The 13,086-nt window shown below is 41.8% G+C and overlaps 1 protein-coding gene across 1 annotated transcript in view; it reads right to left on the bottom strand.

The window, feature by feature from the left end:
• LOC309670599 (plasminogen-like) overlaps positions 1–7,825 on the bottom strand; it is a gene marked incomplete at its 5' end in the record, with an annotated part of 29,022 nt that extends 21,197 nt beyond the window's left edge. The window contains 3 exons of the mRNA XM_082481601.1: positions 1,753–1,859; positions 4,326–4,461; positions 7,777–7,825. Coding sequence (XP_082337727.1) covers positions 1,753–1,859; positions 4,326–4,461; positions 7,777–7,825 — 292 coding nt within the window. The remainder of the gene's footprint in view (positions 1–1,752; positions 1,860–4,325; positions 4,462–7,776) is intronic.
• Positions 7,826–13,086: the final 5,261 nt, after the last annotated feature.

Genomic DNA, 13,086 nt, shown 5'->3' with positions numbered 1-13,086 from the left:
ATTACCTATCAGTTATATATCTAGAAAAGGCAGCTGGCTGGAAGTGTCAGAAAATATCAGTCTGAAAAGGACTTTCAGTGGTCTTTGGTCCAAATCCCCATAAAAAGCACGGCCAGATTCTGAGCTGGATGAGGCTGCTTAGAACTTTGTCCAGTCAATATATGCAAGGGTGAAGGCTCTGCAGCCTCTCTGGGCAATGTGGTGCAGTGCTTATCCACCCTCCCTGTGAAAAATTATTTTCTTTATATCCACAGTATCTGAACAAAATCTCATTCGGCTGTTCAGCTGCAATCCAGCTAAAGCTATTGAACTACTTCGTAAAATCCTCTTGCAGGTGCTACACACATGGCATTATCATATGCTTCAAGTCTTTGCAGGTCAACAGAGGAGTAAGGATGGAGTTTGCTGGAGGTCATTGGTATTTACAGTCCAGTTATGGTGATTCTTGACTTTTAGTTAGCAACTGGCCTAGTGAAACCACTGCATGATTTGCAGCAGCTGAGAACCTGATTCATTTTTCCTCTTCGTGCACATTTCTTTGTTGAAGACACCAGGTACTATAGTTTCCAATTTCAGAATATTCTCAAAGGCAATATTTTTTTAAAAAAGTTACAAATCAGCAAATGGTGAAAGGCAATGTTCACGAAGTCATTTAACACAGAAGAGTAGTAATTCTACTCAAATTCTACCACATTATCTTACATGTCTGAATGATCAGAAAGGAGATCTTTTCTCCCTTGTGTATTACTTAAGTCAGAGAACAACACAATGAAACTTATGTTACATTAAAAATAGAACACATTCTTTTTCCCCTGTGTATAGCAGGACCTCAGTGCCTGATTATGTAATTCAAAAATAGTCTTAAAATGCAATCAGTTGTCTGCATCTGGTGTCAAGTGATAGATTTTTAAAAGAGAAGACAAAAAATTGGAGAGTTGCCATATCTTAAAGACAGCTTTCCTATTTTCAGAAAGAATACGGGATCAAATACACTTGAGTCACCTAATCCTCATCTATGACAAAACTGATCAGAAATAATTCATCTACAAAAGGAGAATACAAAAATTCACCATGTCAATTAGGTAATAAATACATAGATGAGGATAAAAGTTTCACCAAATCCATTAACTGAAGAGTACAAACACCACATATATACAAATACTATAGAAATAGATCATTTTTTATATGAAGCATAGTTAGCACTCTAATACTCCTGACAATGTGTGCAACTAAAAGAAAGTTGATTTGAGTCCCATCCAGGTAAACTGTGAATTTTCTTCAGGGATACAAATGAAATTATTTGGTGGCTTACACCAGTTTTCCAGTGAGCAAGGTTCTGTTTCAGAAACTATTGCCAGCACAAGTAGCTCTTCCTAGTAACCTCCACAGAGACAGAGAAAATGCAGCCGTAAGTTATTGGCTGGTTTAAAAGGAGAGGAGAGAAGGGACCCTTAAGCACCTCCATTACTCCCAGCACCTTTTACGTTCCCTGAGCAGCAGTGCTCTTTTCTGCCTTGTGGACCCCCAGATTTAGGGATCCAGAAAGATGCTGGAGCACTAGTCTGGGGAAAAAAAATGGTACCACTGCTATACAAGCAATGTGGCAAACCCCAGGTGTTAGGTAAGGGCTGATCTACCCACTTTGTCTGACCCAGTGAAGGCTTAACCCCCATTTACAATAGGGTTGTGTGAGTCCCACTAGAAAGCATTTCTCAGTGATATAACGTAAAAAAGACATAGATGTAAACATACTTCTTTTTTCATAGAGAACTGCATTTGTTCTTCTGAAGATGACTGCTGTTTTGGTGTTCTCAGCCAATGTTAAACACTGTTGGTCTTTACTGGTGAATAAGAAGGCCCTGTTGAAATTAAGAAGAGAGACCAACGTAAGAAACAATAGCCAAAAATGTGCATTATTTTCCTAAACACCTTTTCTAGTATTCCGTTATAATTTTAGCAAGCACTGCATTTCATTGATGTTTAAGACTGAGTAATATTTCATAAATCCCTGAGTATTGCAGCTCATATTTTCAGTGGTGACTTTGACTCCCAAGTCTTCATACCAAACCTAGGTTGAAAGGGAGCTACATGAACAAATCATGACAAGGGATAAACAAGAAGGTTTATAATGTGCCAGAGACTCCAGAGAGCATGCTGAAGAGGATATATGCACAAGCAACCTTGACCTTCTTTCAAAAAAGTTAGTGGTCAGTCAAGAACTAAGACATTCTACAGTATTCAGCAGTTACCAAGAACAGGTAAAGCACAACAAGCCAGGACCTTAAATTACCTTATGATAACTGTTCTGAGTCATCGCATGTGAAGCAATGTAAGCACTTTGTAAAACACAGCCATTTGTCTTTTCAGCAAATACCTAGTCTTTAAGTCTGCAAAACTTTGCAAAGTTGCAAGTTGCAAAACTGGTGCAACCTTTACAATAACATCCAAGAAAAGTTCCTGAGAGGCTAATTAAGTTGTACGGCTAGCTTTTCTGAACCAAAAAAAAAAAAAAAGAGCAACAGCAACATGACATTAAGTGGGTAGGTCTATATCAGGAATGTAAACACTGACAAAGCCCATTCTGTCGCCCTAATAGCAACTGGCATAAACCCTGTGTGCCTGTACTTGTAAATTCGCACTGCCTTTCTCCAAAGGAGAGGGATCACATCTGGACTCACTGGGTGTCTGGGAGCAGTGTCTGTGCATTGCCTGGGGAGTACTGGTTGCCCTGGTTCAGAGCTACACTGGGGGCTGTTCCCTCCAATCCAAGCCCAGCTCTCACTAAAGTTAAACTTACAAGCAGGGACGTAGCGAACGAGCGTTGTTCCAACACACTGCTGAGGCAGGATAACAAGTCTCAAGTACTGATCCAAACTCATTGGTCTGAAGCACTGATGGTGCTTTAGAGCTGGCTTGGTCTTAAAGGTCTGCCTCACAGCTACCTTTCTTCCCCCAGGTCCTTCCCTGCCAGATAGCACCTGTTCTTTATCCCTTGTAATAGACCTCACAGAATTGATTAAGGAGGCAAGAGCAAAACAACCCTGATGTTATTCTAGCATCAGGTGATGGCAGGCTCAGGCCTGGGGCAGAGGCTAAGGAATGATACTGTACCTGAATATGCCTCAAAAGAGAACAATAATCCCCTGCAAACTGTAAATATATAATCTGAATACACTGACCTGCTCTCTCTGCCTTCCTCCCTACCCTCCTGAGACAAGTACTGCTGAAACTCTGCCCTCTCTGTGTGGTTTTCAGAGAGGGGAGTAGGATCAAAGGGAACGGGTGGTACTTCACCCACTCAGTCAGCAAACCCCTGTCATCCTTCAGGGTTACACCTCTTTAAAATAAGTCTCATTTTCCCTTTTGATTTAAACCACAAAGTTATAAAAAACATTTTAAAAGTCAGCGCCAGGGTATCCCTGCCTTGAATAAAAACCTGATGGAGAAATGAGTGCTGGAAAAAGCCCCGCAGACAATCAGTCCGCTGGGTTCAAAAAAGGTGTGCTGCAGAAGTGGTAGATCTCATGAAGATTAGAAGAGAAAACCTCCCTGCCTCATATGTGAGGACAGCCTCCCACTGTTACTCCCATCCATGGGACAGCCTCCCACTGCAGTAATGGATACCTCTGTCTGTTGCTCCAAGTGACTTCTGTACTGCTGAAGCTCAGTGGGCTCAGAGGCTTTGGCATAGGAAGCCTTAGGCTCAAAGCAATAGGCTCCCCAGCAGCAGGAGCCTGAGCAAAAGCCAGTGGCACAGACTGGTCAACATCTTTCATGCTTTCTAGCCCCTTGGGCCTGGTTAAGTGCAAGTGTAGAGAGAGGGCTTGGATGGACATAGGGTTTAGGATCGTTAAGGTTTATATGGTCATCTCTTTCAGAAAGTAAATAGAAGTTACGCAAGTCCAAATTCTAGTAAAATTCAGAATAATGGGTGTACCTGCAAGATAATAGGTAATGCAATGAACATGAGCAATGCCGTTATTGCTGTCCTAAATTTCCAAGCAATTAATTATGACTTTTTATTGCAAAAGGAGTGCAAGAGTCTTGATAAAACCAGTCAATTTGGTTTTCAGTGTTCCAAGCTGTGCATCAAGATATCATAGTGTTTTCCAATAAAAATTCAACATAATGCTCTTAATTTCTCTATTTCTGCTGTCTTCACCCATGTGTCCCAGGCATTCTGTTTCTATATGGCTCTTGTTTTTCCAGCAAACCTCAGATACATACTCCTAAGAAATCTCTCAAAAGTTCAGACTGCTGATAAATAAGGCAGACTGCTCCATCGTCTGCAATGAAAGCTATATATAGGAACCAGTGGAAATTACCTGCAAGTAAATTTATTTTCAGTTTCACATCGCTCTGCACATTCTTCTTTACTATTTGTCCTATATGTTTGCTTCATTGGGTTGAGCAGCCAAGCTCCCTCTGTTCTCACATAGCCATCTAGTATGCTTCCTTGTACTAAAAGGAGAAAGAGGGAAAGAGGTAAAAATGTGCATGCTGATACGATTTATTTAAAAATGTCATGTTATATACTTTGTCACCTAGTTCAGTAACATCGTCATTTAATTGGTAGAATAATTGGGTTAATGATGAAAAAATACAAGTAAATCTTGCCTTCCTAGTACTGTAAAGGGCAGCATCACTGAAATCCACACATAAGGTAGGATAGAGAAGTGGCTTGAACAGTGCTTTGTATCATTCTGAAAGTCATAACAAGTAACACAAACGTAGAGTATAAAGTGATGGGAACAGAGAAAATGACCCAAGGAGAGAAAAAAGTGAGGTGTGGTGTTTCAGAGAGAAAATATCGGTTGCCCATACTTTGGAGAAAGTGGAGAAATGGGACTCAAGAAGGCTGCGAAACAATGACTATCCATGCCTGATACCTACCCACATGGAACGACTTCAGTTTTATCAGCCACCCCATAGCTGCCTCATTGCAAGTGCTCTTGCTCTTGCAAGAAACAAGCTATCCTCAGTCAGCGGGGCTGTCACTGCGCTCAAGCTCAATTTCTCATTTTTGTAATAACTCTGGATTGAACTTACTTAATAATCAAGGTAGCAGATGTTGCCCTCCATTGCAGTGAATTAACACAAGACGCTAAACTGGTAAATAAATTCACCTAACAAACTCTGAGCTACAACTGCATGTTAAATATATAGGATGCTAAAAAGTGAAGCTATGTTTAGTGGTAAACTCCAAAAATGTTCAAGTACAATCCTTCTTGCAAAGGATTTTGCCATTTAGTATTTTCTTTTTCTGTTACCGCTATGCAATCTCTGAATGCTTAGCTATGGCTCACAAAACTGTGATTTCATGACTTCCTGCTGCAGGATCACAGAGTTCAATGAGTCCTGTGATTTTTACAGTTTCTTTATCAGATAAGCATATGACTCTACTGACAAATGCTTAGCTCTGGAAGTGACCCATTCTGCATGGTTTCAACCCCAAACAGACAGCTGGCCCATGGTCTTTGCAACTCAGCTCAGTCTCGCTCTGTGCCCTGTTTTTGGGTCTTGCTTTACACAATAGCTGAATGAAAGGCATACAGGGTATGAGCCAGACCCTGGCTTCCCCCTCATGTGTGACAGTCATGCTGAAGTGGGGGAGTTCTTCTTTCTTCACCTTTTTCTCACCCTTCTCTTTCTCCGCCATAGCCCAATGCCAGCAGGAGGGACAGAAAGCAGCCTCGTCCCACTCAGACCCACAGCCTGTGACTGGGGGCTCCACGGGGACGTTCAGTGAAATGTCCTTCAGGCTGAGGAAGGCAACTACTCCTCCCTTTCCTAAGTGACACTCTTTTGTAGTGTGAAGCAGGCTCATAAGCCTCCTGGTACAGCTAAATTCCTTCACCTGAGCGATAGCTCAGCCTGCAGTGGAGTATTATCTTTAAGATCATTTTGTACCTACAAGATGGAATTGATAAAATAGGCACAAAAGCCAAATTATGCTTCCTCTTGTACCGTTGCAGAGCCAGAGAAGTTACTGGAGGTCTTTTTCTGCGTGTAGACTAGGGAAGAGTTTGGCCCTAAGGGTTGACAGTTCAATAGTATGCACGAAAGAAAAGGATAGCTGCTGAAAATAAAAAAAGATAAAGTAAAAAAGGATACAGTAAAATTTCATGTGACAGGCACAGGAATCACTGATTCCACTAGTTATTTCAAACAAAAGTGACATTAAGAAGAAATGAGCTTTGAGAGAAAACATTAAACTAGGTTAAAACAATATCATAGGGATGCTGCAATGCTCTCCACAAGGACAAGAAATACAAGTAACAAATTCCTATTATGGTACAGCTTCCATGCAACCTTAATTCTGTTCTGTTTTGACACTTTGCAATAATATTGTCATTATAATTACAGCATGTGATTTTTAAAATATTGACAGAGTCATAATTAATTTGGGTGATAAATATATTTTTTCCCCTTTTCTGTTGTAATTACATAGCAGGGAATAATAATTTAAGAAAAATAAAGAAAATATATGCAAGCTGAATAACAACGTAGTAATTTCTCTTGCTACTATTTTCCCTATGTCTATGGAATTTTTCAGTGTTAGAAAGATGTATTACTGCCTTGTTCACAAATGCAAATATTCATGACATTTGATAAAGGATTTGCAAACAAAAGTAGAGTGTTGCAGACAAAAGCCCAAATTCTGTATTTTCCTCCCCCATATAAAATTCTTACTTATTTGAGAAATATATTTGATTTGAATGAGGCTGTTCTTCTGCAAACACAAAGCTTAGAAACTAGAATTTAATTAAAATCATACTTAATATTAAATAATATCTAGAAATTTTTATGCTGGGTCATGTCTAATATTTCTAGCTAAAATCTACTTATACATTTTTTATCTTTTACATTTTTAAATTTTAAAACTAAATATGTAAATTGCTTGTGTATTTTATTGGGATTTTTTATATCTGTTGGCACACTCATAATTATATTTTTAACTGCAATCACAACAGACTGTGTAGCTATACAGAACATCTCAAAGAAGGTGTGCCACCTGAACCTCATAGTTCGCTGAAGTTTAAAGTTTTCAGGACAGAGAATATTTATTCAAATTTTCTGAAAGACTTACTTACAATCTACTAAACGCAAAAAGATATATTTAAAGACCCTTAGTTCTTTTTTGTTACAAATTATTTTGTACTACCATCCACAAAAACAGTCTTGCAGCACCAAAAATACTGCAGAAGCTAACGCTGGCCAGATTTGGGCCTCCCGATCACATGGAATGAAAAAATTCCTGTTAAGATTGTGGCTATGAAAAAGACTGAAACTCTAGTGTCTAGAACAATTTTTCCTTTTCTTTGTGATTTTATTATTCACAATGCATTTACAAGTTTTAAAACGATCAAAATGAGGATCACAGGACTTGGCAATAACAGAGAAAAGAAACAACACTAGGACAAAAGGCTGCTGAAACCAGAGACAGCCATGCCTTTGTAGGAAGCCTCTGCTAGGCTGCTTTCCAAGGGTCCCCGCATTTCTGGCCATGGGGCGTGTTTGCAGGGAGACATTTGTTCCCCATGCAGACACCAAGGCTGTTGCTCTTCTGGTGTCTCTAACAAACACAACACTGGAGCAACCACACCACAGCTCTCGCTTTGATAGACAGCAACTCTCGCTGGCCAGCAAGCCCCAAGTCCATCGTCGTTCAGGTTAAGTGGCGACAGAGATTTGGGGACCTACCTTCGCCAAATGGAGCTTGCAGGCGTTTGGCCCCCATCTCACCTAAACAAGCAGAAGGCAAAGGACACTTACCTGAGCTGAGCAAGAAAAGAAAGAGAAAGGCGGCTTTGCTAATCCCCATTTTGGCCCAGCTGGCGGGTTCTGGAAGTTGTGCGTGTCAGTGCACAAAGTTTTATTGACTCGCACTGGAGTGAGGCCGCATCAAACAAACAAGGCAGGTGGGTTAAGTTAATCATTCCCCCATGCTGTGTCCCCCTTTGCCGTGGTGTGGCCATTCAAACAACCTTGAATTGGATGGATTACCAAATTAGACAACCATTTGTTCTGGATGCTGGGAAATATGAAAGCACTCTCTCGTTTTGCAGGGCATGTTTTTGTTCTCAAATTGTTAGGTCTTTCTTTGCTAGAGAGTAGACAGGAATAATGGTGCTGGAAAGCATGGGAAATCATGCAAACAGGTAGAATTTGAATTTGTCCTGACATTGGAACCCCAATGGCAATTTCAGCCACGCATACCTGTACTGATGCATAGGGACTATTTAATCTCAGGGTAAGAAAAATCATCAGATCCAGATAGTACTAACTCTGTAAATTAGTTAATTTTACCTTTTTTATTAAGGAATTCCTTCTCTGATATGTTTCCTTGACCTAGACTTTTCTTTTCTTATTCTATTTGGGAGTAAGATTTAGAGTTCATTTTAGTAGAATAGCATAACGTTAGGTTTAAGCCCCATGGATAGCTATTTAGTGTTCTTTCTTACCAGACATTTAACCGCACACTGCATGCATAAAGACATCCAGTGAGGGTGTCAGACTTTGCTCATCCATGTGTTATCCTGATTTCAACATCAGCTCACTCTGCATTTCCCAAGTGGCCTTTGCCTTGGAAAAGTTGCCCTGCAGCACCATTTCATGGCTTCTCTTGCATGTTAGCTCACTGGTGTCGCTTCAAAACAACTTGTTGAATCAAACGTGCTAGTGACTCACCAGAGGCAGGAGGGGGCTGAATACTGGATGAGGGAAACAGGCTTGAATGGGCGCTGCTGGGTCATGCAGTTCAGTTTTCTGCAATTGAAGGCAAAAAGTTCATGGAATCACGGGTTCCTTTTAAAAACTATTAAGGCTATCCACCTCCTTGTTGTCCTGCTTACTTTAAGTAGAAATTGTATTCTACTGCGGGCTTGGGATAAAGCTAGGGGTGCAGGACTAAACACATAAGAGAGGCATTCTTGTATGAGAACCAGGTTAGCTGTTATTTTACAGATTACGTGAAAAACCTAGAGCTGATCCTGCTTGTAGTCCTGTGCTATTTTTCTCCTGTAGGGTGCTGTAATACCATGTTATCTCGTTCTCTTAAAGCTGTTCGAATGAGACTTGTGAACAACAGCAAAGCGTGGGATATCTGTGGAGAGACCACTAATGCTGTGCCAGAGAGATGTGCAGATGTGGCACTTAGGGACATAGTTTAGCGGTGAACTCAGAAGTGTCAGGTTTATGGTTGGACTCAATGATCTTTAAGGTCTTTTCCAACCTAAAATGATTCTATGATTCTATGAAAGACAGCAGATGGGCCCAAGAGAGGAGCTGAAACTCAGCTCAGGGAAACACTTAAAGGGTGACAGAGAGAAGGGATTGTATATTGTGCAATTATATGTGAGATTGGGTTTATCAGGTTTTAGGAACAATTACTCATTGGGAAAGAAGGATAAAATGAAGGAGCAGAATACACAGTAGCTTCACTAGCAAGCAGGCTTTTGAGGACTTCTCAAGTCTGGTTTAGCCCCACATGGTTACAACAATCTTAACCCCATTTTCAATTCTCACTCCAGATCCTGGGCTCCCTCTCTCCTGCTCCATGCCCCCTGACTCCCTGTTCATTCTCTGTCCCCAGCGACAGCCAGCATCTACTCACCAATCCCTGTGCCTCTTTCCCATCAGATATTATTGGATAGTGGTTTTTTCTTTACTCCAATGCAAAATTTTTTTCTGCACATCCCTATCGTCCCCAGCACCTCTGTCACCTTCCCCATCCTTCTGTATCCCCATTCCGCTTCCCCCCTCCCCCCCCCCCCCCCCCCCCCCGTTTCCACTAAGATATTGACTGGGTTACTGCGTTATGGTACACATGGCGGTTAAAGTGTAAGAAAAAAGGTGCGTATGTGGGTTACATGTAGCTGTTTCTCCTGCATGGGAGAGGTTTGAAAAACCTTGAGTTTTAATTGAGTTTGTAAAACTCTTTAATAAACACTGTATTTTAGAGATTTTAATCAAGTCAGCTTTTACTACACATTTTCAAAACCAAAGGAACCAGTTGTGGTAACCAAAGGTGTGTTAACACGTGTCCAGGATAGTTTGGGAACATCTGCATCCATCATGTAAGCATGCAGTCTTTTGCAATCTTTCCTCATCTTAAAGGTCCACATATACTCCTTCAGGTCTATAGCAGCTGCCACTTTTTGGCCTGGGTCTTGTTCTTCTCTCAATCTCACTGCCCCAAACCTGGTTAAAATGCACCTACTCAAGTACAGATGCTCCTCATTTATTTCTGAGGAAAGGAAAAACTTGTATTGTCATTTCTTTCAAAGATTACAATACAGATTTGGAGAAATATTATTCCTGTCTGTCTAATGGAGCTAATCCTGGAAAACTGGACTTGGGGATATTGTCATCAATTGATCTTAATACAAAAAATACTCATCCTGTAAGTTTTCCACAAGAAAACGTCAAAATAGAAGTATCTTTCATCTGCCAGACTGGTACTCCTCACTGCTGTCTTGTGACAAGGATGTGACCTCTCAGGGCATCATGTTTGAAAGGATCTCTTGTAAACTGTTTATCTGTCTCCTTTCGTGCCTTTCCTCTTTTCCCTCATAGATCCACAGTGTCTAAATCTTCCCCCAGTTCGGGTCTTGTGGTGTTTGTTCTCATTTATTTGACCACTGTGAGGCCTACCATGGGTGGAAGTTCATCAGATCTTATTTCAGAGTCAGGTTACATTAGTTAGCACAGTGGTTAAAATATAAACAACAGTAGGAGGCTTTTTAAATAGAAGTTGACCCTTGAAATTGGGTTTACTGTAAACTCAGAAAAATCCCCTGCAAAAGAAATTGCAAACAATGTCAGAACACAGGTCACACCTTGTTGAAACAAATCACACAAACATCATTTCTCTAAATTTCAGAATCAGGAAAAGACAGAAAACCGCCACTTAGATATCAGTTATTTGCTAAGAGGAGAAAGGACCAAAGGCAAGATTCGGTTGCTCGGAGGGGAGAATCTCAAAAGGCAGATCTAAGGAAGAGCACAGCTGCAAGACTCGGGTGAGCGTGAAGTAAAGGAGCTCATGTAAGAGCTCCAGAGGGTAATGCTATGGTATAGGTCCACAGGTAGGTGGGAAATAAGGAAGGTATTTTTACTTTCTTTTCAAAGACAACCAGAACAAGAGACAAAAGTGAGGCTTACGTAGCCCTGATTCACAGAGCCAGAGGGAACTTTGGGCAGCAATCCCAGAGGGACAATGTGAACTGGTTCTAATGGCAGGAACTGCTGCAGGTAAGTTGGGAAGGAGCTCAGGAAGGAAAAAGGTAGCCAAGATAAAAATAAATTCTGTCCTTGCTCTACACATGAAGGAACACAGAGGGCAGAGGACCTGGTGGATAAGCTCATCCCTGCAATTGCTGGCCATAGATGCTAATGTAACTAAAGAAAGGAAAGTGACAGTAAAGAGACACTGAGAAGATGTTTTTCCGGTTGTGAAAATTTTAGTCTTTGAGATGTTCATTTGTTCTGGCTGCCACCAAATATAAAAAAAAAACAAACCAAAAAAAAAACAGCAGAATGAAGTCACACAGACATATGAGAAGCAGAGAGGTTAGGAAGTGAGCAAACTGAGTGTCATCTTTATACTAGAAAGGTCTAAAGAATTTACTACTGGGGTTTCTGTGTTGCGGAAAAAATATCTGGAAAACAGGGACCCTGCAATTACCTTTAACAGCTGTGAAGAACATCAGTGCCATAGAAAATCTGACAGCAGCCTTTACTGGAGGCAATTAACAGCAAATACATTCCTTTCCCCACCTTAAATGTAAGCAGCTGAAGAGTGAATTCAGCTGTGAATACTTAGAAATAGTGCCCAGTTCAGCAGTTGTGGCATTTAGCATGCAGGGTGTTAGAACTCTGTACCTGAGGGACAACTTCATCATGTCACTGCCAGGTAGGAGGGCAAAAGCATTCTCCATTTCCCAGACAGAGAGCTTTGGAGGCACCATATGTAAGCTAAAAGATGGCATACAGTAGAGCGATCCGGTGAGCAGCTTTGAGTCCTGCTTGAGTGTCCCAGCATAAAATCATGGAATGGTTTAGGTTGGAAGGGACTTTGAAGCTCATCGAGTTCCAACCCCCCTGCCATAGACAGGGACACCTCCCACTAGACCTGGTTGCTCAAAGCTCCATCCAGCCTGGCCTTGAACACTTCCAGGCATGGGGCCTCCACAACTTCCCTGGGCAATTTGTTCCAATGCCTCACCACCCTCAGAGTGAATTTTTATTCCTAATATCTACTCTAAATCTACCCTCTTCCAGTTTGAAGCCACTACCCCTCGTTCTATCCCTACATGACCTTTTAAAAAAAACCTCTCCAGCCTTCTTGTAGGCGCCCTTCAGATGCTGTAAGGCTGCTATAAGGTGTCCCCGGAGTCTTCTCTTCTCCAGGCTGAACAACCCCAAGTCTTTCTGTCTGTCTTAGAGGAGAGGGGCAGAATCATGAGGTTTGCACAGGCCCACCTCTCAAGCCTGTCTGGGTTCATAAAGTTTAACAAGGCCAAGTGCAAGGTCCTGCAGGTGGGCCAGGGCAATCCCATGCACAAATACAGGCTGGGTGGAGAACGGATTGAGAGCAGCCCTGAGGAGAAGGACTTGGGGATGTTGGTTGATGAGAAGCTCAACACAAGCCGGCAATGTGCACTAGCAGCCCTGAGGAGAAGGACTTGGGGATGTTGGTTGATGAGAAGCTCAACACAAGCCGGCAATGTGCACTTGCAGCCCAGAAGGCCAACCATATCCTGGGCTGCATGAAAAGAAGTGTGGCCAGCAGGTCAAGGGAGGTGATTCTGTCCCTTTGCTCCACTCTGGTGAGACCACATCTGGACTACTGTGTCCAGCTCTGGAGCCCTCAGCATAGGAAGGACATGGAGCGATTGGGGCGGGTCCAGAGGAGGGCCACAAAGATGATCAGAGGGCTGGAGCACCTCTCCTCTAAAGACAGACTGAGAGAGTTGGAATTGTTTGGCCTGGAGAAGAGAAGACTCCAGGGACACCTTATAGCAGCCTTACAGTATCTGAAGGGCGCCTACAAGAAGGCTGGAGAGGTTTTTTTTAAAAGGG

The sequence above is a fragment of the Vanellus vanellus genome (genome assembly GCF_965231255.1).
Source record: "Vanellus vanellus genome assembly, chromosome: 3".
Lineage (NCBI taxonomy): Eukaryota > Metazoa > Chordata > Aves > Charadriiformes > Charadriidae > Vanellus > Vanellus vanellus.
This window is presented reverse-complemented; position numbering and strand designations above follow the sequence as displayed.